Source organism: Mus pahari, chromosome 21 (assembly GCF_900095145.1).
Source record: "Mus pahari chromosome 21, PAHARI_EIJ_v1.1, whole genome shotgun sequence".
In the NCBI taxonomy this organism is placed as follows: domain Eukaryota; kingdom Metazoa; phylum Chordata; class Mammalia; order Rodentia; family Muridae; genus Mus; species Mus pahari.
Genome location: NC_034610.1, coordinates 47,111,450 through 47,134,610, shown reverse-complemented (window position 1 = coordinate 47,134,610; position 23,161 = coordinate 47,111,450). Strand labels below are relative to the sequence as shown.

The 23,161-nt window shown below is 41.7% G+C and overlaps 1 protein-coding gene across 1 annotated transcript in view; it reads right to left on the bottom strand.

Annotated features, from left to right (window-relative positions):
• Positions 1–234: 234 nt before the first annotated feature.
• Moxd1 (monooxygenase DBH like 1) overlaps positions 235–23,161 on the bottom strand; it is a 78,662-nt gene continuing 55,735 nt past the window's right edge. Inside the window, exons 7-12 of the mRNA XM_021221532.2 lie at positions 21,806–21,972; positions 20,616–20,807; positions 18,255–18,314; positions 15,872–16,014; positions 2,603–2,771; positions 235–1,527 (exon numbers count right to left, since the gene is read on the bottom strand). Coding sequence (XP_021077191.1) covers positions 1,363–1,527; positions 2,603–2,771; positions 15,872–16,014; positions 18,255–18,314; positions 20,616–20,807; positions 21,806–21,972 — 896 coding nt within the window. The 3' untranslated portion in view covers positions 235–1,362. The remainder of the gene's footprint in view (positions 1,528–2,602; positions 2,772–15,871; positions 16,015–18,254; positions 18,315–20,615; positions 20,808–21,805; positions 21,973–23,161) is intronic.

Genomic DNA, 23,161 nt, shown 5'->3' with positions numbered 1-23,161 from the left:
AAATGGGTGCATCTGAGGTGATCATATGCCTCAGGAAAATAGTCAAATTTAAAAATATATAGAAAAAAAATCATAGACTCTGATACAAACCATTCACACAGATACAAATGAGTAAAATTAGCCACGGAATCGATCAATATTTCCTCAAATGTAAAAATTCTTTGAATCAAGAAGTAAAGACTCTAAAGCATAATATTTATTTAAATGACAATATAGATTATATTTGTAAGACAGAAAGGGCTTAAAGTGGAAAAATACAGTTTCTTAGCTGACTTTATTGACATCAGTACACAACAGCTTGATTCCCTCATGAATCACATAAGATGCTCTACAAAACCTTTAATTCCTTTAAGCTTATTAATATGATCCAAACATTCAGCTTAATGGATGAAGATAGGACATAAAACAAGATTTTAAGCAGATAATACAAAGAGAACCAAAAGAATAAGATCTTCAGTTGGTGGCAACTTTGTACTGGAAGTCAGTTTGTTAACTAATATAAAAATAAATCTGTCATAGGAAACGTGACTCAGATCGACCCAGAGGGTAACGCTGAGTGGTGGAGTGGCGAGGAACCTTACAGACTCCGTGGCTCCGCCTCCTGCATGCACACACCTTTGTCAGCTCATCTTGGGAATCTCACCCCATCTAGAACTCTTCACCGCTCTCCATTTTTTTTCCTCAGTTAACAATCAGCCCCCATCATCTCCACACGTACTCGAATCTCTCTTCTTTAAGAGAGTTGTAGAGCTTAAGGGAAACATCCAGCCGGGCAGTGCTAGAAAGACTGAGAAATACTTTGATGTGGGCTTGGGTATCAACAGAGTCAGTGGATGGAGGAAGCCAGGTGAGAGGACCATGAGTAAAGTCAGAGAGAGCACATGGACTGGGACCTGTGCTCACCCTGGCGAGTTACACCCAGAAAGGAAGAAGAACGAACGGGAACGGAGAACAAGCCCACTAATGTTATTAAGGTCAACGTGTTTGCGAGAAGGAAGTCAAGCGTCATGTTGAAATCACATGGAATGCTGAAAAAGTAAAGACTCTTTGCTTTCCACTCGATGTGCTGGCTTGCAAAGTGGTTAAATCAGGTCCATTTTTATTCTACTAATCATATGCACAGAACGCCGACTTTCATCGAGAAGCCCAGAGAACCTCAGTGACATCGCTCAGGTCTTCCTGGGAAGGAAGACGGAAGGAGCGTGTGTGTGTGTGTGTGTGTGTGTGTGTGTGTGTGTGTGTGTGTAAATTTAAGTTTCCAGGCTCTTCGTAACCACCCATCTCTTCAGGCCTCACATGAACACGGTCTTTAACCTGACTTTAAAGGACAGTCTCATATTTCAGACGCCAGTATGACAGAAGTCACAAGCCCTGGGTGCTCAGCACACATCCAAGAAGCAGAGCACCCATGAGCAAGCGGGGGGAGGAAATGCCATGTAGTGGCGGGGACGCTGCTGTCTCGCACACCAGAGGTTCTGCTTCATAAGGCCTTTTGATATCAGGGGGTAATGCTGTCATCCCTTGAATCTGAAAAAAAAAAAAGAGGCAATTCTTGTGTGCAGCTGCATAAGAACAGGGCCGTGGCCTGGCTTATTTCATTAGTCTGAATCAGAAGGGACCCCAACACTCATATATTTGAATACTGCATCCTTGGTTGGTGAAACTGTTTGGAAAGGGTTAAAAGGTGTGGCTTATTTTTTTTTTTTTCTTTGTTGGAGTACATATGTCACTGGGAGTGGGTTTTGAGGTTCCTGTTAGTTCTCTCTCTCTCTCTCTCTCTCTCTCTCTCTCTCTCTCTCTCTCTCTCTCTCTCTCTGCTTCCCACTCCTACTTAGAAAGGAATGTGATCTCTTAGGTACCGCTCCAGCATCATACCTGCCAGGTTCCTCCTTGTAATAGTCAGGGAGCAACCCCCTGAAACCGTAAGCCTCCCTCCGAATAAACTCTTCTGTGTCGGTGGTTCTCAACCTTCCTAATTCTGAGTCCCTTTAATACGATTCCTCATGTTGTGGTGACCCTCCCAACCATAAAATTATTTCACTGCTACATCATAACTCTAATGTTACGACTGTTGTGAATCATAATATAAATACGCGCAGGATATCCGAAGGGAGCGTGACCCACTGGCTGAGAACTGTTGTTCTGTATGTTGACATAGTCACAGCATATTATCATAGCAAGAACCTGCCTAGCCACCTCCACTTCTGCTGGAGATTAGGGGATAGGCTGTACTTGCTGAAGAAGCCCAGCATCACAGGAGGCAGAAAGTCTAGGCCTAGCAGGGAGGGGGTGGAGTAAAAGGAGCCAAGAGTCCTTGGAAAGAGCTGCAGGCAGGTCCCCATGGTATCTAAAGCTGCCCTATGCATTACCATGTCACCACTATAGTTTCAGAATGAATATCTCTCTACAAAGGGAGTTCTCAGGAATCAGAGGTTGTCCATCACCTCAAATGATCGCTGAATAAATTACATATTCAAACATCAAAGGACACCCTGACCACTTCAGGTGTTTATAGATGAACACCTGAAGCTGAGATTTTCATTTCTGGGACTCAGGTAAAGTGTGGCAACCTGGTTCCCAGAGGATGAAAAGCTGGGCTTACCGACCACTCTGCGTTGTCTGTCTTAGAACATCTCACGTTCACAGGCAGGCTAAGGACGAGTTTGTTGAAGGACATCCCTTCTTTTTTGGTCCATTTGAACTTGTTCATTGCATCCATGAAAGAAAGGTTTCTGTACTGCTTAGGGCTTTTAATAATGAAGGGCCATGTCCTGAAATTAAATGATCACAATTGCATTGCATTATATTTACTGAAGTGTTTTATCATTTTAACATAGACTTTATGCAAGCTCATTTTTCACATACAAAAATAACCCCATATAGACATTTAGGGACTCATTAGTTGTTAGGAGAAATCCACTCCAAATAAAGTTGGATTTTTTTCCCTTTTACACTTATTTATTTTATGTGTATGAGTGCTTCATCTGCATATATGGATGTGAACCAAGTGTCAAGGGAGGGCAGAGGTAGGGTTCAGATTCCCTAGAATTGGAAAGTTATGGGTGGTGATGAGCCAACATCGGGGTGCTGAGAAATGAACTTGGGTTCCCTCTTAACTGCTGAACGATCTCTCTAGTGAACAAATACGGAGGCTTTTAAAAGAATGATTCTTCTTTGGACACAAGTTGCTATTACTTGTTTTTACTATTTAGGTGAAATCGTTTTATGTAATTTTTATTTGTATTTTTCAGTGGTGCACGTTGATTAAATTTGGTTGCTCGGCGTTTTGTTTTCGCATTCTTTTGTTTTGAGAGAAATTCTCTTTGTTCAAACTTTCTTTACTCTTGAAATTTTCATACACATATACAACAAGACAACATATAAATATCTATACCTATATATCCGTTTCACCCCCCACCCTCATCCCCAGCACATCCCTCCCCAACTTCATGCTTCTTTCCCTTGTTTATAATCCACTAAATCTAGTCAGTGACACGCCTGTGCAGGTGGATGTAGCGCCCTCCGTCAGAGCATGGGATTATTTTGCCTCAGAAAGCTTTCTCAGGGTTTGAGAATTCCAGTGAACATCCTCACATAATAGGTAATGTCTAAACAGGATGTTGTCCTAAGGAGATAATAAAGATCAGTCTAGGTTCTTGAACGTTACTGTATCCGGTACAAAGTGTAGAGTCCCCAGTGGGGGTGGATGTCTCAGCAGCCACTCTCCTGCCTCAGTTGCTTGAGAAAACCGATACAGGAGAGTTAGTTCTGAGTCAGTGGTTTAAAGCATGGAGCTATCTGTGGCGGCCTCTGCCTGCAACCCCAGCATCCAGACAGAAAGTGGATAAATAGTTCAAAGCAAACCTTCACCACATAGAGAGTTCAAGACCAGCCTTGAGCTACATGTGACCCTGTGTCAAATATATATATATATAAATACTTCACACACAATATACTCTGCTTCCACAGACACCCTAAAAGCAGGCACATTGGTTTTAAATGCCAAAGAATGAAAAGATAACACAAAAGGGTCTCAGCCTGCTTGAAAGGCTATTCAGGAGACCACTTCCTTTCAACATTGTATCCTATCGACTTCTGGATAAAGAAAAGCGTAACTATTTATGCAGCCAAAACTTTGCCTTAACTAACCTACAGCTGTTACATGAGATTGTCATGAGTGACCACTAGGTGTCAGACTTGCGATAGCCCCACAGGGTGACTTGGTAATCACAGATAACCATCCCATGCTGCTGAATCCACAGTCTGAACACATGGCCATGACACTCTGACCATTTGTTGTCTAGCCTGAGGCATAGTGGGTGTCACCACTTTAAATAAGCTAGACCAGCGCAATGAATCTGAGGTGAGAGATTATAAAAGTAATACTTTCATGTCAAATTTGAGCATTATTTTTCTCTAAGAAGTGAGACCATGAGAAAGTGGGTACAATTAGAGCAGGGTTAGCTCTTTCAGCCTCCACCTCCCCCACGCCCAACTAAAGTCAAAATGTCTTTGTAGAGTCTTAAATGCATTGCTTCATACTGTCTTTAAAATTGAGTTCAGTATCTTTGGAACAATCTGCACTGCTCTACATTAAATATATCGAACAGTTTCCTCAGACCTATAGCCTTTTCTCAGCACATTCTGGTCACATATAACCCAGAACTGCGGTCGAGCAAACCTTGATTGGAAAGAAGCCTATTAAATTTGCATTTTCTGCATTTTAAAATTTGCTCTTAGTTTTATTTAATGATATTTATTATTTATTTTATTTATTATAAGATAATTTGATATTAAATATTATAATAACATTTACCTTTGAAGGGAGAAGAAGTATGTGTTGCAAAAACATTAGACTATGTATGTAAATGGAATACAGGAAGTGCAGGAGGGGCACTGGAAGTATCTGCCTGCAATCCCGGGCAAGACCACAAGGGGACGCCTGAGGCATTTGATGTGTTTAAGGTTCTAAAAGTGACTTTTGTGCAGCTTTGCTGGCCAAAGTGAACACTGTAAGCATTCTGCAGAGATGAATTTAAAATCTTCGATTCTATAAAAAAACACCAAAAAGTTAATATTTATGGAGAGTTCTCAGGAAAAAAAAAAGAGTGGAAGCTAGATGAGCTGGTAGGACAACCAGAGGGACGGGCGCAAACCCAATGAACGGTTCATGCCTTGCAGGTGATGCTTGGAGACTGGGAATCTGAAATTGCAGAACCAGTCTCCCTGAGCCTCTTTGCCACATACTTTGTCTCTCTCCACCCCTGGCCATAAATGTCCTTTTTGTCACCTCTAACCTTTCCAGCTTCTCTAAGAGCACAACTCAAACCCCTACAGAACCAAGAGAGAAGCCTTACAAAAGCAAATATGCTAATTATTTGTTTGAAAAAAAAAAAAAAAAGGTCTATGCATTCTAGCAGAAACATTCACCCTGAAAATAACAAGTACTAACTGGATTTGGTGGAGCTCGCCTGTTATCTCAGCACTTGGGGGGTGAGTTCGAGGCCAACCTGGTCTACAGAGCAAACCAGGGCTACTCAGAGAAACTCTATCTTGGAAACAAAAAACAAATAAACAAACGAAGAATAATGTGTACCCCTGTTATCACTGGGGTAGGGCCGAGTTAGAAGAAGGGAGAATCTTACAGAAACTAAAACCCGAAGTAAGTACTGAGTGTGTCTACACAGACACACTTATACATAAGTAAATAATACCAATAATCACTACAGTTGATTTGAACAAATTGTTTTAATACTATACTTTAATACTGGTGGATCATTTTCCTTTGTAACTTGAATTTAAACTCTGAGGTGTGCTTTTCTTATAACACAGCAAAATTTACAGCAACACACAATATTTTAATTTTTTAATTTTTGTATTTTTGTATTTTAATTTTTTCTGCATAACATTAACGATTTTATTTGTAAATTCAGTTCACTCAGGGAAGCATTTAAAATGTAATGACTTTAGACATGGCTCTCCTGCTCCATGTAATATAAAACCAGATGGAAGAAAATAACCTGTATGTGTAAGTTGTTAGACTCCTTAACTGCCTGGAACCACACTGTTCTTTTAAAGGTCTTCCCGCTGAAGTCATTCTTAGGAGCAGGAAGAGGTGTGGGGAGAAGGAAGGGAAGTGGGTAATCCCAGCCAAGAAGCAGCCCCAGATCCATACAGCTGAATGAATAGCCCTACAGATTGCCTTCTATAGCACAAATAAACATATGGTCAAAAATTAGTAAAACAAACAAAATGTTCATTAATAGACTTTCACTCCTGGCCACATGGAGCAACTAACACCAGCTTACTGTGTGTGTGTGTGTGTTGGGAGGGGGGGGAAGCCAACCCCCATGAACAGATCAGTACAGAGTGCCTGGCTTAGGAGACTGGAAAACAAGCATGAGAAAACTCTGACCCAGAGGAAATGAAGACATGTCATGTCTGAACGCTGTGTTCATTCCAGAGTCCTGCCTGTGAGCGCTCCTTGGATCACAATACAGAAAGGAGAATTTCCAACGATAAAGTGACCATCTCAAGGAATTCAAGAGACAGAAGTCAGAGTTAAGGAAGTCAGAGGTGATACAAGTTTCCACGTAGAGTACGGGGGTGTGGGGGTGTGGGGGGCTGGCACAATGATTGCTCTTACAACCAAGTGTGGGCTTGAGTAATGAGACAACAAGATTTAGGATGAAATCGCACAAGGGAGACAAAGAGGAACTAGGGAAATATTTTTTAAAAAAAAATTGGAGAGCTCCCAGAGCTGGTAAATTTTTTTAAGTTCCAACTAGTCAGAGTGGAGGTCTTTGCTGATGACACAGGTCAGGTATTCAGTGATCCGACTCAGACACCTGCGAATGGGGCAGGCCTCAGCAGTCAGGCTGCATACATGGTCTTAAACATCCCTCCTCCAGTCACACTGACAAGGATAGCAAAGAGTTAGAAACAGTCTGAAATTATTAAGCATGTGAACAACTACATAAAGATAAGCTTAGTCTAAAGACAATTTAGAGAAACACCAAGCTTTGAAAATTACAGAGACAGCTTACAAAATTAGCACAGGAAGGTATTAAAATATTATTTACAAAACAGGTGAAAGACATTTACACTAGCAACTCTAAAACAGAGCAGAGGAAAACGAGACAGTGCTTGAGCGAGTACAGCGCTTCATGCAGGGCTCCATACCCGCTGGTCTTCACTGCTTTCTCACTTCTTTGTTTTTTTAAACTTCTTGTCCAGGGTTGGAAACAGGGGGTGTTACGTTGCTGATTGGGCATGTCTAGCTTTTATTTGGCGGCTAATGGTTTCCTTCTGCATTTCCTGAGCTTTCTATAGCACATCCAAGTAGGATTTGTAGGTTTTTGTTTGGTTATTTGTTTTAAGAAACTAACAGATTGCCTTAATCATCTATATAAAAATATAATGAAAGTAGAGTATCAAATTAGTTTGGAAAAGGGTAACAACCAAGAGGAGTTTACAGACTTTATTTTGCTACTTAAATCTATAATAATCAAGTGTGGTACTGAAGTATCATACATACACAGCCATGGAATAGAGTCCTTTCCAGAGCCAACAGATCATCAAATAACTAAAATTCAAAAAAAAAAAAAAAAAAAAAAAAAAAAAACAAAAAAAAAAAGTGGGTTTCAGGCCTCCAAGATGGTTCAGGGCACAGATGCCTGTCACCAAGCCTTACAACGTAAAGTCTATCCCTGGGGCTCACGAGGTGGAAGGAAATAACTGACCCCTGCACACTGTCCTACACACACACACACACACACACACACACACCACACACTGAAAAATACCTTAAAGGCAGTTTTCTTTCACTAAACGGTAAAGCAGAAACTTAAGGGCTCTTTGGAAAGTCAATTGGATGCTGTTTTGCTGGGACAAACTCATGAAGGAACATTTTGTTAAAGTGGACACAGGTGTGAAAGGCAAAGGCTGACTCATGAGGATGGTTTCGCTGAAGCAGACACAGGAGAAAGGATGTTCTGCTAAAGCGAGCACGTGAAAGGACTTGTGGCGAAGGGTTCTTTGCTAACCGCTCGCAAGTACTTCTCTGCCTTACATCGTGTAGTTGAGCTGCATTTGTCGGGAAGCCTTAGAGAGAAACGCACCAAAAACAAAACAAAACAAAACAAAACAAAACAAAACAAAACAAAACAAAACAAAACAAAACAAACCTCTGGTGGTGTGCTGCAGTTTGTTGCTGTTTCCAAGGACTTGGGCTGACTGGATGCACGTGCTGAGGTGAGACCCGAGCTGAGGCAGGGCACACGTGATGTTTGGAGGCGATAACAGGACTCCATGGAGCAACAGAGACAGAGCTTGGCTTGCTGGTCCAGCTAGCCATGCAATGCTTGTGGGTCTCTCTCTTCTTCACTGATCTTTGCTTCCCTGAGAGAGGCGCAGCCAAAAGCTTCTCTTGGTGTTCCTCCCTGGTCCCTCCTGTTGACTTAAGCCGAGGCTGAGGCCTGGCTGTCTCTGCGAGGTAGTGCCACCACTGTTGCTAACCTGACTCTACCGAACTGGACTGCTGGTGTATCTGTGAGCTATTTTTGAATGGGTCAAGCAGCTGCCACCGCCTGCAAACCTGTGAACTGAACTGCCAATTTTCAGACAACACAGATGGGAGTTGCTGAGAACCTTTCTAAACAGCTCCTCTTCTCCCACTCCATAGCCTTTCTTTTCCGCAACCTCTGGCGGTGGGTTACACGGAAGATTAAAGCATTTAAGAACCATCATTGAAAGGAGGGTTTGAAAAGCTTAAAGATACAAAATGGTTCTTTGAAAACCAATGAGCTTTAAATTTGCCTTATTCTATAGGAAAAATATAATCAAAATGAATAATCCATCTAAATGTGAAAGGTAAACTATAACATTTCAAAGAGGAAAATGATGTACAATGTATAAAGATTTCATGGAGGAGATTTCAGAAGTCAAAACGAGACACAAAATGACAGACAGAACCTTGACAATCACAGTGAAACAATGAAAATGAAACTATAGATAGAAAGAAATATATAGAGAAATAACCTGTGGCTCAGTATCTAATGATGAATAGCCACAATATAAAGAGTGCTTATAATTCAATAAGAAAACAAACAATCCAATGGAACAATATACAAAACATGTAAAAAAAAAAAAGTAAAAAGGAATCTCACAGACAGACTCACAGATGTCTTCAGGGAACTTTCTTTCTTGTTCTTCTGAAGATTAACTATAGAATGGTCTGGGGGTGCAACATACCAAACAAGGGACAGGCAGGCTGGCTGGAAAGTGGTACGGTTGGTCCCAGTACCCCTTGATGTGGTGTGAATGTTTACAACTCACTGGAACTGTCTTTCCAGGGTGACAGGCATGTAGGGAATGAATCCACTCTGGGAATATTACTCAGATAGAAAAAGGTACGGACTGATACAGCCACAGACGGGGACAAATCTCAGAAGCGTTCTTCATAAAGGAGCCAGACACAGAAGCACATGCCATAACTGTACTTGCATAAAAAATACAGGAAAGAACAAATTTACGCACACACACACACACACACACACACACACACACACACTATTCAGCTTCCCAGAACTTCATAGAGGAGGTGGGATTGCCAAACCTCTTCATGTTCTAATTTGATAGGATGGGTATGACATTGATGACATTTTCTAAGATTATATTTAAAATTGGCACACCTTGATTTTAAATTATGCCTCAAGCAATTGACATAAAAGATAAACATGGCAGCTGGAAGTGGGTCATCAAGAAGAAAACAAAACCAAGATGTAACACCGTGCCATGACCCCTTCACAAGTTGATCTTAATGGAGAAAGATGGCAAAATCGTCTCAGTAGTGTCTCCTAATCTGCCCATATTCGCTTGTGAATGACTGGAGAGAACACGGCCAGATGGAGTCTCCCAGACAGGAGGCAGGCTCCAGGATGGCAAGAGACTGGCCAACCCTGTCCAAAGCTGACATGTTCCCCATGAAAGTGATTCAGCCCACCAAGGTTAAGGCAGCTTCCAACAGTGGTAATGAAGCCAAGATGGAAACAACGCACACATTGACCCAGGGAGCACCCAGGCCCACTCCACCACCCTTTCCCCTCAAAATATGAAAGTATGTGTACCGAAAATGAGTCATCTAATCCTCCAGCTGCGGTATGGCGAGAAGAAAGCCTAGGTTCAAATATGTTTGATGAGGTTTTGGACAGAATCAGCAAGAAAAGAGATGGGAACCTTGAAACCGCAAGGCTAAAGAAAATCATGTGGTACAACTGACACCCTACAGGAAAGTGGGGGAAGAGATGGCTCAGTGGTTGAGAGTACATATTGCTCTTCCAGAGGATCCAAGTTGTATTCCCAGCATCCAAGTCTCACATGCCAAAACCAAACAATCAAAATGTCTAAACAAATCACGCCCTTACACTTTCAGGGGTTGGATGTAGATTCTTAGACCCGGTGGCAAGTGCTTGTTCCCACCAAGTCTTCTCATTGTCCCCTACCTCAGTGTTTTTTTTAGAGTCGTTTGTTATGTGTTGCTCTAATGTTTATTAATATCTTATTGATCCTATGTACTTTTGTGTAATTATAGCACAATCTGTGTAATTATATGCACAACTGCCTCTAACTGAGCTCAGAGGCTCTGATAACGTCTGCACGCTGTGACCGTCTACATTCATGTGCACGTAACCTCCCCCACACACATAACTAAAAATAATACAAGACGAATCACTGGATTGGTTTAAATAGATCTGTTAACGATTGTAGCAATGTTTGTTTCATTATTAAATGGAAAATTAGACATCTTGAAAAACACAAAAGTTGTAAATTATAGACATAAGGTGCAAGAAACGAGACCAGAGAAGGCACGTTATCACTTTGTATGTCCTAAAAGTGAAACTTGTTGATTCAACGAAGTTGGATTTTAATTCAGCTTCTTTGTTCAGATAAATGGAAACAAAAGTATAACCAGTCAGCTTTTGTTTGAGAAGTGCTCAAACTGTAACTTTTAAACTTAATCTCCTCATCTTCATATCGGTATCCATATAACAAAGAATCTGTAATAACATACAGGTAATGCCAGAATTGTTTATTTGGGACAAGATTTGAGCTGATTGCTTCTGCCTTCTTTTGAAACATATGCTCTGCCATGCTTGGTTTTTTTATAGGAAGCCCGTGTGAGTTCAAGCCTGTAACCACCTATAGATGCCTCTCCATTCCAGAACTGATAATCCAGGGAAGTTTTGGTCACCGCCTCCCCACATTTCCTTTCACACCTTCACCTTTCTGGTCACAACCTTCCCTCATTTCCAGACAAAGCCTTCCCACATTTCCGGTCACAGCCTCCCCTCACTTCCGGTCACAGCCTCCCTACAGTACATATGTAAAGTTGCTGTGTGGGACCACAGACCGTGCACGTTTATCATCTACCCTTGATCTTAATCATTGTGAGTGTTTCCATTTTCCTTGTGCTTTGCCAGATCTGTAGAAGGCAAAAAGAAACTGCATCTCCACCCCCCCCCACCCCCACAGAATACACAGTAAAATGAGTCAAGATGTAAATGCTTCAACTTTGATATCAAACCACCATCTAAGCCGCAAGATTGCTACAAAATGTTTACAAAGAACATCCTGTCTAGCCCATCACAATATTAAAAGCACAGAGGAGAGGAGCTAGGACGACATGATGGAGTGTACTCTTTTACAGCACTAGATCCTAAAGAATTATTAGTACATCATTTTAATCAAAGTAGAAATCACAAAACACCTAACCCGCCTCCTACCTTCTGGACTGTAATCCTGCACTTAGTTGGTTTTGTCTTCACTATTACTTATGTCTGGATGATGAGGGACTCAATTAAAAAATATTTATTAAAATTGAAACATCTCATTTTTAGAATAGAGGTCCTCGTCTCATTGTTTTAAAACATAAATTTGAACATAAATAAAATGTTATTTTTTTTTTCTGGGTAATGTTAGCCTTGTTTTGCAAAGTAATTCTCCCTGCTGTTCCAAGTGGTAAAAACCCATTTCCTGGGAAGATAGAAATTAGGGGAACTGGCAAAGCCCATCAGGCAGTGAGAGAGTCCTTGGAGATGCTCCAAGGTGAGCATAGAGGATGATGAAGCAAGAAGCATCCATTCAAGTTCCATCCACTTGCCTGCAAATGTCATTGTTTTTAATAGCTGAGCAGTACTCCATTGTGTAAATGTATCATCCTGAGTGAGGTAACCCAGTCACAAAAGAACACACATGGTATGCACTCACTGGTAAGTGGACGTTAGCCCAAAGATTTGGAATACCCAAGATACAATTCACAGACCATATGAGGCTCAAGACGATAGAAGATCAAAGTGTGGATACTTCAGTGCTTCTTAGAAGGGGGAACAAAATACTCACAGGAGGAAATATGGAAATAAAGTGTGGAGCAGAGACTGAAGGAAAGGCCATCCTGCTCCACCTGGGGACCCATCCCATATACAGTCACCAAACCTGGACGCTATTGTGGATGCTTGGAAGTGCTTGATGACAGGAGTCTGATAAGGTTGTCTCCCAATAGTCTCTGCTAGAGACTGACAAATACAGAGGTGAATGAGGAGTTGGAGAAGGGACTGAAGGAGCTGAGGGGTTTACAGCCCCATGGGGGAAGCAACAGTGTCAACCGGCCAAACCCCTGGAGCTCCTAGGGACTGGATCATCAACCAAAGAGTATATATAGAGAGACTCATGGCTCAGACAGAATATGTGGCAGAGGACGGCCTTGTTGGACATAAGTGGGAGGAGCAACCCTTTGGTCTGAAGGGGTTCGATGGCCCAGTGTAGGGGAATGCCAGGGCGGGAAGGCAGAAGTGGGTGGACGGATGGGGAAGCACCCTCGAAGGCAGGGGGAGGGTGGATGGGATAGGGAGTTCTGGAGGGACGAACTGGAAAGAGGATAACATTTGAAATGTAAATAAAGAAAATATCCAATAAAAGAAAAAAAAAAGAAGCATCCATTCATTTTAAAATATATGACCATTTGGTTTTTACATCTTTGCTAAATACACACATACATTTCCTGTTTAGTGTGTAAAAAGTAAAGAGAAAAATATCTACTTAAATCAAAAAACAGTATGATACCAATATTTGGGAAGCTGGAAATGTAAGACAATGGTACAACATTTGCCTACCTATGCCAGCCTCAGGATTTGATCTCTAGAATTGCAACACACCCAATGTGTACTCATGAACACACACACACACACACACACACACACACACACACACACACACACGCGCGCGCGCCAAAACCAAACAATCAAAATGTCTAAACAAATCATGCCCTTACACTTTCAGGGGTTGGATGTAGATTCTTAGACCCGGTGGCAAGTGCTTGTTCCCACCAAGTCTTCTCATTGTCCCCTACCTCAGTGTTTTTTAGAGTCATATGTTATGTGTTGCCCTAATGTTTATTAATATCTTATTGATCCTATGTACTTTTGTGTAATTATAGCACAATCTTTCATTTTGAAAGGTTTAAATGTTCAGAAAGTTCTCCTGTTATAGACTGTGAACACTCTTTCATTCATGACCTACTGTATGGTATTAAGTCGTCTCTTCATCTTAGTTTCTGTCCTCTCCTCTACAGAGCTGTCCCATGTCCTGTTGCCAACTGGACTTAGGTTAAACTAAGCCATGTATGTGAGCATACTCAGTAACTACTGTCTCACTCACACAAATGTTTTGTGATCACTAGAATATGCCTTATGCTCTCATGATCACAGCACAGCTCAGAAAGGAACAGAGGAAAACATGTCTATGCATGATCAGCAACAAAGTACTTAGTTCACAGTTTCTGATCCTTGTGTTATTTAGAACATAGATTAGATTGTGTTTGTATTTTCTGTATATCATCATGTCTTCACTGAGTGGTTGGTTTTTTTTTTTTTATCCTGTTCTTAAATTAGCTCTCAGAAGTCTGTGCATACTCTTCTCTAAGATGCGTAAGTCTTTTTCATTTTGAAAAGTTTTAATTATCAGAAAGATCTTCCTGTTAAGACAAATTACATTGCCTCTAAATTCCCATCAACCATCCTCCTGCTTTGTGCCGATGTCCCAGAGAACACAGACTCTTTTTGAGCATCTCCTGTAATGTATCCTTGGCATCAATCCACCATGCCTGTGTCCTGATGCCACTCCCTGAACTCCTCTTCCTCTGCCTCCTGCTGCTCCCTCAGATGCACTCAGCTAACTAGCCATGCGGGGGCCAATTTCAACTTGACATCTGAACGTAACACCATTTCTCCTGTCAAAACTAGTGTCACCACCTAGGCCCGAGGTGCTCTTGGCATTCAGGGACCAATCACAGTAAATTCCTGACTCACTCTTTCCCATCTTATCCTTCTACAGTCTTTTCTTGTCACCTTAGCCCAGTGGTTCTCAGTCTTTAAGTCACAACCCCCTTGGAGTTTGCATATCAGATATTTACATCACAATCCACAAGAGTCGCAAAATTACAGTTATGGTGTAGCAACAAAATAACTTTATGGTTGGGTGTTATCACGACCTGAGGAACTGTATTAAAGGGTGGCTGCATTAGGACTAGTGAGAGCCAGTGCAGGCCTAACCAAAAGGGCTTTGCTTCTATCCCATGTTGGCTTCTTTTTGTACTACTATATAATGGTCTCTGTGGCCCAGTCTACTCCTAACCCCGCCTCTTCACAGCCTCTGCCTTACTTCACTCTGTGCTAGCCAAAGGCACCCTCTTGCTCAAACCCGCAAATTCATCACACACACACACACACACACACACACACACACACACACACACACACTCACTCACACTATTCTCTTTTCTCTCTGCATCCAATGCCCTTGACTATCTTCCTGTTGCTGGCTCTTCAGCCTGCAGGGTCCTGATCAAATACCATCTTCCATGAAAGGTTCTGATTCTTCTGCTGGCCAGTTACTCTCTCCCTCCTCCTTCTCACCATTTTAATACATCTACTACTATTTCAAATTTAATGTCCATCCATTTTGTCTCTTATAACCCTCCCAAACTCTAGAATACAACCGTAAGAAGAAAAGAATAATCTTTGTATTTAAGCATACTAGTTTCAATGATATGAACACAACAGTGTTTACGGAGCAGGCCTGAGTCTGCTGCCTTCCTAATCATGATCTTGCCTGCATATGGAAGCACACAACCAGAATCCCAGAACCTGAGAGGCAGAGCTAGGAGGACCACACATTTGAAGCCAGCCCAAGTCCTGCAGGAAGGCCCTCTCTAAAGTGAGAAAGCCTGCTTGCAAGGCTCGCTTTGGGCTAGTGCCTAGGAACTTAAATAGTTGGGAATTCCCTAAGGTGATATAAAACTTTCCCTAAGTTATCAGGAGGCTCAGCATACCTCGGCACTATAGTCAATGTGCTTTGTGCTGAAGGCTTGCTTTCTATCATCAGGTCAGCAAATTGGGCATGCATTAGGCAGACTGCACTCACTACAGGAAACATCCCAAGTAAAAGGCTGGGCCACAGCTGCTCTACAGAGCTTTGGAGAGACCTGAATTCAGAGACTCCATCTCAATTGACTGTGCACTCCGTGTGGAAACCCAGAGAGGTCGCTGCTAGTTCGGCTGCTCGGAACTTTGCTTTTCCTTTGTATCATGTCCTTGTAATAACTTACCCAGGAGTTCAGCTAATGGCTTCGGTCTTCCTAGCAACTGCTGACTGCAAGGCTATTTTGGAGGACCCTGGACATGGCAACCAAGCTGACTTGGTGTCCTGAGTACCAAGCAATCCAAAGGGGCAGCACATAAAATGCTTATACTATCATAGTTGCCTCAGTACCAAGACAGGAGCCACTCTTGGAAGCCCATAGCCCAACGCCACTCACGTGACAGGTCTGTAGATCTCCTTCACGCCGATGAACTGCAGCTGTTCCATGATGTCCGGGATGCTGGCACACCGGGTCAGGTTAACTCTTGGATAATAAAGGAGGTATGAGAGACACATTTCATTCCTGGTGCTTAGTCCTCCCTGGAAAATGAGATATTTTTCCTTTGCAGAGTTCTCAGACACGGAACACGAAGATCCACTCAATTCTGGAATGCATTCAATCGTTGTCATTTGCAAGGAGCGGCTTGTTTTTGTTATTCCTTGTGGTACTGAGGGTCAAATCTGGGCCTCAGAGTTACTGGACAAACCACTAGTGCTAAGCTCTTGACCCAGCCTCTTTCTAACACGTTTTAACACCCGGTTTCACTAAGTTTCTCAAGTCGTCCATGAGCCTACAAATCCTTTTACCTCTACCTCTAAATAGCTAGCTTGAAAACTGTTAATTAACAAAACTCTTAACTTTCAAAATATATTGAAACATTAAACATTAGTATTATTTCTAACTCTTTCCTAGATAACCTATTAAAGCCCTTAAGAGTTTTATTGCTCTGATATAAACCATGCCTCAGTAGAGATCTCAGAGGTTCCTGGTGATGTGCCCATGTTAAGAAATCCCTTTGATGGAATTATTCAGGGCTGTGAGGGAGAGAGAGAGTGTCTCGTGTAGAACAGGCTGCTTTGAATTTCTTACCCTCCTGCATCTACCTCCCATGTACTACTGGAATGGTTTCTTAGCTGAACTGAATTTTCTGTGATATTATCATTATGTATATGTCAATTATGTATATTAATATCAGCAGCCGTGTGCCACAGTGGTGACAGGCAACACATAAGTGATACTCCACTTTGTTTTAGCCAAAACTTCAGCTAGCTGAGGAACCTGGAGGTGCTTCAACATTTTCTATTGTCCAGTTTTCAACCAAAAATTATTAAAGAAACCGTGAACTGTGACATTTACTCAAGACAAAGAAGTCATTAGTCACACACTGATACAGATGTTAGATTTATCAAAGGCCAAGTAATTGAAGGCAAATATGGTCAAAATGAGGGAAAACTTCAGAAGCAGCATTGGAAAGTGAAAACCCAAACAGGTGGGACACTAAGTTCTGGAAGTACAAAATGGAGTAAACTGTCTCTAAGAGCGCCCACAGAAACACCCGTGGGACGTCCACTCCATGAATGTCCACAGGATGTCCATGGGAAGGTCCATGGAAACACCTGTGGAAGACACTCAACAGCACATTTGCTATGACCTAGGGAACGATCAATGAACTTAAAAATTGATGGATAGAAATAATTTGGATAACAGAGAGGAGAAGAAACTTGTAAAAAGACACATTTATTTTTCTTACTATGGGCAGTCTTCCATCATTCCACCATACTTAAACCAAAGCCCCCCACAATGCCTCACTTATCCAAATGCTCTGTCGTGAACCCTCACCTACATTCACAAATGTAGGACTGTAGAATTGTTGTCCTTGCATTCTTTACAGTTGTGAGCAGATATTTTTAATTGAACACTGACGGCAGATTTGACCGGAGTCACCTTTGCTCTGGGTCCAGGCAGTTCTCTCCTATCCCTGGCTATGACCTTTCCATCCCCCTGGGATAGGCTGAGGTTTTAGGAAGTTTTTCTCTGCCTCTTTTGGAGAAATCATATATTCTTCCTTCAGTCTCTTAACATGGGATGGCAGGATATATTTTCTGATTTAATTTAGTTTTATATAATCTTTATCTAAACCCAAACCAGTTATAACAGTAGATTTAGACATAAAACAGGATGCAATCTGTCAATATTTTGCCGAAGGTATACATTGCTCTGGCTCATGCCTTAGTATACAGCTTTAGATCGAAGCTTTTCCCTTCATAAACCAAGCTGGAGGGAGATGACCTCTACCTGTGCTCCTAGAAGAGACTAGGCAAGGGCAAGAATATCCATTTCATGAAACCTTGGCAGAAGTCCCCAATAAATCTGTGGGGACCACATTTCTCTTTGGGTCAGAAGTTCTGAGTTCATATGCTCCCTTCTTCCTTTTGAAGTCTGGATTTATCTAAATAAACACCCAAGTAGGCCCAACAGATACAGAGATGAGCTAATGCTGGGTCTATTTGATGGGGACAAAGTAAAAGATAAAGAAGGGAAACTTCCCCAAAGCGCCAGTAAATTACACCACGGTTACTGCCACGGTCCCACTGGGGATTGGAAGCCTGATAAAGCGCTAACGGAGCACTCAGTTCACCTTAGCATGCTTCATACTGAAGTAGTTCAGGGTTTTCTTTCAAGATAGGAATGGACTTTGCTTTTTATTTTACTTCTTTTACAATCAAATGTTATTTCTTCCCCTGTCTTAAAATGAATTCTAAGGCTCACATTTTCTTACCCAAGTCATCACAGCTCGGTCCTTGGTGTTATACCGGCATTCGGTGATCAGGTTATCACCCTGGAACAGAAGCAAGAGCCTTCCGGTTAGGGTTTTAGATCACTCTGTAATCTAAGTCATCCTTAGACCAACAATGTATATTTACTGCGTGAGGGAGAACATGAAATAGCTCAGTTAAGAAGACTCTGCCCTGCTTAACTCGTTTGTTAATACACACAGAAAACAAGCAAACAAGAGGACTCTCCAAGTTCAGACCGGACTCTGCAGTATTCTAGATTGACAACTAGATAAGAAACTAAAAATTCTGGATACAATTTGTGTATCTAAAATAGCACTTACTTTATACAGCTGTTATGAGGAGACTTGATGTCATAATTAGTATTTAGACTTTAGTGGGGATAATTATTTAGTGAAATATTAATCACAATTGTACTGCACTTACCTACACATCCATTAACATCCTTAAAGCTCTTCAGTTACAGTTTTACTTCCTTAGACATTGAGAGTAATTTATTGTCTTAATGCTTTCCAACTTTTTGAGCATTACAGCACACATAAAAATGATGATTTATATATATATATATCTTTCTACCATGTAGATAAGATATTTCTGTTGGTTTCATTTCACTTTTGAGAGCAGATTTAAAGCTCTTGCTATCAAGTCTGATCCTTATGGCCTACGCGATACAAGCAGAAAAAGAAGCACCCTCTTAGGACACAGGCCAGAGGCAGCATCTCTGGCCTCAGCCCCTGGGTTTTCCGCATTGCACCTGAAGTTTCTCGGCTTGCCCAGCCTTGAGCCCAGCACAGGTAAACATCACGGTTAGGAAGAGATGGGCTAGGATCGTCAGCCATGAGACCAGCACAAGGAGTAAAAGGAGAGTGTGGAGGAAATCACAACCAAGTATTCCTTCTCAAAACATCTTATGCCTGCTGAGGTATACAAGTTATAAAAGTCATCACTTCTCATCCATAGAGAATTAGATTTGGAAGCATGGGGAAAGACTAAATGACCTCTAAATGTCCCTTCCACTTCCACAATCTCATAAAGCAGTTGGATTACAGTAAAAGACCAAAGAAAAGGCAAAAAAAATAAAAAAAATAAAAAAAAAATAAAAGTGTGCAAGTTAGGAGTAAAGTATGATCATTAAAAAAAAAAACAAAAAAAACAAACATAGGTCCCTCTTTCTCCATTAGTTAGTTACTTCAGTTTTTTTTCCAGTGCCCTCCAAAAGATGGTCTTCTTCCTGACAGTTCATGCCTTCTGAAAACTCTACAGCAAGCCTTGTGTGTCATGATCATCTAGCAAACTATGTGGACATCTAACTTTTAATAGTCTGATAGGAATTTGTATGACTACTGAGCCTGATGGGCACAGAAAGGAGACAACGCATTATAAAATTAAAGGGAAAATGAAAACTTCCACTATTGTAAGACATACAATTCTCATCTTCCACCCTAAGTCCAAGTATTGATACAAGTTGGCTCACAACGCAAAAAGTAATGCACACACACACACACACACAGACACAGACACAGACACAGACACACACATGTACACGCACACACAGACACACGCACACACACACATGCACACGCACACACAGACACATGCACACACACACATGCACACACACGCACACACACGCACACACACGCACACACACATGCACACACACATACACACACGTGCACACACACACATGCACACACACACTCACACGCACACACATACACACACACACACATCAATGTGCTGGTGGTGACTGACCCTCACAGCTTTCTCCCCCAACACACAGGTCGTAGAGACTCAGAACTATGTCAAGTTCCTACAAGCCTGCTGAAGATTTGAACTCAAGCCCTCATGTTGGCAGAGCAAGCTCTCGTACCCACTGAGCCATTTCTCCAGTTCTGCTCTTCTGGAAGAATTATCCTAGGTTCATTGTTCACTCTAAGAAAACTAATAAAATGTGTCCCCTCTTCAAGATGGCACATCATAACAGGCAATCTTGCCATTATCATAATTGCAACTTAGAGCCTCCCAAGCCAGCGATCTGAATCTGCGCTCTTCAGTTGATCTATCTTTCTTTCTTTCTTTCTTTCTTTCTTTCTTTCTTTCTTTCTTTCTTTCTTTCTTTCTTTCTTTCATCAAGAACTTGCATTGCCCCCAGGGAATGGTAAGAAAAGCGAGTTGCTAGTTTGGGAAGCAGATCAAACACACTCCCGACTCTGATGTATGCAACACCCACATTGGGTGGCTTTAAGGCTATGAGTGAGCAATTCTCTTGGCTAGCAGGAGCCCTACTGCATCTTGGCAGCTAAACTTCATGACAGTCTCTAGAGAAGAACACACATACATACTGGTAAGATTGTTTGTTCTTCTGTCAGATACTGAAACTCCTGGAAATTAAAGTCATAATCATCATCATAAGCCAGCAACTTCATTTCCTCTCCCTTCCGAAAATGACGCAGCCTGATGCCTTTGCCTGCCAGGTGAGCATGGAGAAGAACCGCAAACACGTGGATTCCACTTGGTTTCTCAGCTCCCAGGGCCTGCAGGACAGGGAGGAGGGCCTGATTAGCTCCTGGAGGGCATGCTCAGACAATCCAGGCATACTTGAGGTACAATGGACAAAAAAGATGAAGCAATTTAAGTGAAACCCTGAGGTGCCAAACACCTTGAATTTGGATTGTTGACTTCTCTGGGATCGGCATTTGCCAGAAGGAGGCAAAGGTTAACAAGCCACACGGACTTAGTTTCTCTCCCTTCCTCTGGGTGATGGAAAGTCAGACAATGGTCCCAGTGAAAAGATTACAGCAGCAGGTCAATAACTGCAAAATGCAAACTCTCCAAAAGAAAACCCGGTCCCACTTTTCCCTATAAAAGAAAGCATCTTTCAGAGAGGAATTAAGTGATTCGCCCTGGTTCTGCAGCCGCTGTGTGTTGTCATGGTAATTTGAATCAGGGTCTAAATGACTCAGTAGAACGTGTTCTTTCCACTTCACCATTGTACGGTCACAGAATCCCATATTTCATAAATAATACGACCCATATTGAAGCACTTTGATTCAAGAGAAAAATCTGCTAATGGGTGTAGTTGTGAAAAGCCTGCAGATTACAGCTTCTCTTGTGCATGGTGCTTTTTTTCACATTTCTTCTTTTTAAAAGAAGAAAACTATAAAGCAGAGAAAAACAGAAAAACAAAACAAAACAAAGCGAGTCATGAAAAAGCACAGAGATGACAGGTAAAAGGAGAAAAAAATCACACAAATGAAGAAAAGTCATAAAACGTCCAAAGGAAGGAGGAGGAAAAATGGCCAAGGAAGGAAGAGATCACCTCCCAGGTCATTCTGCCCTCCCCCCTAATTCTTCTCTTGCAGCCTTCTTCATGCTAAATGGGCAGCCAAAGGTCCTGCCCAAATGACATCCATGGCTTTCCAAGAACACGTCATAAACATGAAAGGAAACTTTCACAACACTGCATCTGAGAGCGGGGGCGGGGGGTTTGGTAATCTGGAGAAGTCCCTTTGTGGACTGGGACACTACCTACCTCCTCTAGGCACTCCAGAGTGCAGTGACCCTCGGAACGGAACTCGGGCATCCCTGGGGGGATTGTGTGGAAGAGGCTCACCCAGAGGCCAGCCTCAATCACCCCTGCGTCATATCTCCTTATATCTGTCGTATGGAAAACCCTCAGCCCCGAACTGTCTATTAAACCTGTAACAAGAGCACATAAGGAAGAGAGGACTTGATTACTCCTGAAACGTTTTCACATTCATTTGAGATGGATCATTCATTTCTGTTAAAAAATCTCATGAGGAAGAGGGATGCAAGCAGAAATGAGTGGAAGACAAACATTGCCTTTGTGCGCAGAAACTAGAACACAAATCCCCATACTGTCTGTCACCACTATAGACCCACACAACATGCTGTGGAGGATATGCTTGAGTTATCTAGCAGGCTCATTTCATTGTTATCCAACACAACGACAAAACAACAACAACAACAAATTTAAAGTCATTCATTATAAGATTGAGAACCCTAGAAGTTTTGTTTTATATTGTCTTGGGGGGACTTCAAATCTTACTTATAAACCACTCAGCTCTGATACAGTGAGATATTAGCATCATCTTACTCTTATGACTTAACGAAGTCATTAGACAGTTATTGAGAGCTGGTATGTGGTGAGCATTACAGGGTTAAAAACAAATAACTCATTCTCTGCTGTGACATGTTACTAAAGGGAGGGAGAATAGGTGACCCAGATACTATAAACCTATAATTAATTTTAATTAATTGAAACCTTTCCCACTGGTACCTAGATGCAGCTCTATGAAGACTCTGTTTTTACAAGGAAAATTTTATAGACTACCACCACATCCTCCTGGATTAATTAGGTCAACAATTAAACACTCTCACACTTTCAGGTACATCCCTGTTGTAGCAACTGGCAAAAACATGCAATTTTATTTTAATTGTTTCTCTTTCCTACGGGACTATAACTTTTGCTTGTTTTATTTTGACTCAGGGTCTTACTGTGTAGGCCACGACGGCCTCAAATTGGCAGTCCTTTGCTCATGAACCCCAAGTGTTGGGATTACAGGCATTCACAATTGTACATAGCCATGACTGTGACTTCCATGGATGAGAAAGTGTCTTTTGCACTCAGATTACTCTGCAAGCACAGAACAATGATGTAGTTGATGTTTAGTGTCTACTGAATAATTACATAGTAAAATAATTAAGATTGCTTTCATTGGTGATGTCACATCTAATCTACACACACACCACAGAAAGAGAGAAAGAGAGAGAGAGAGAGAGAGAGAGAGAGAGAGAGAGAGAGAGAGAGAGAGAGAGAGAGAGAGAGAGACTCTTTTAAACACATGTATTTGGAACTAATTTGTAT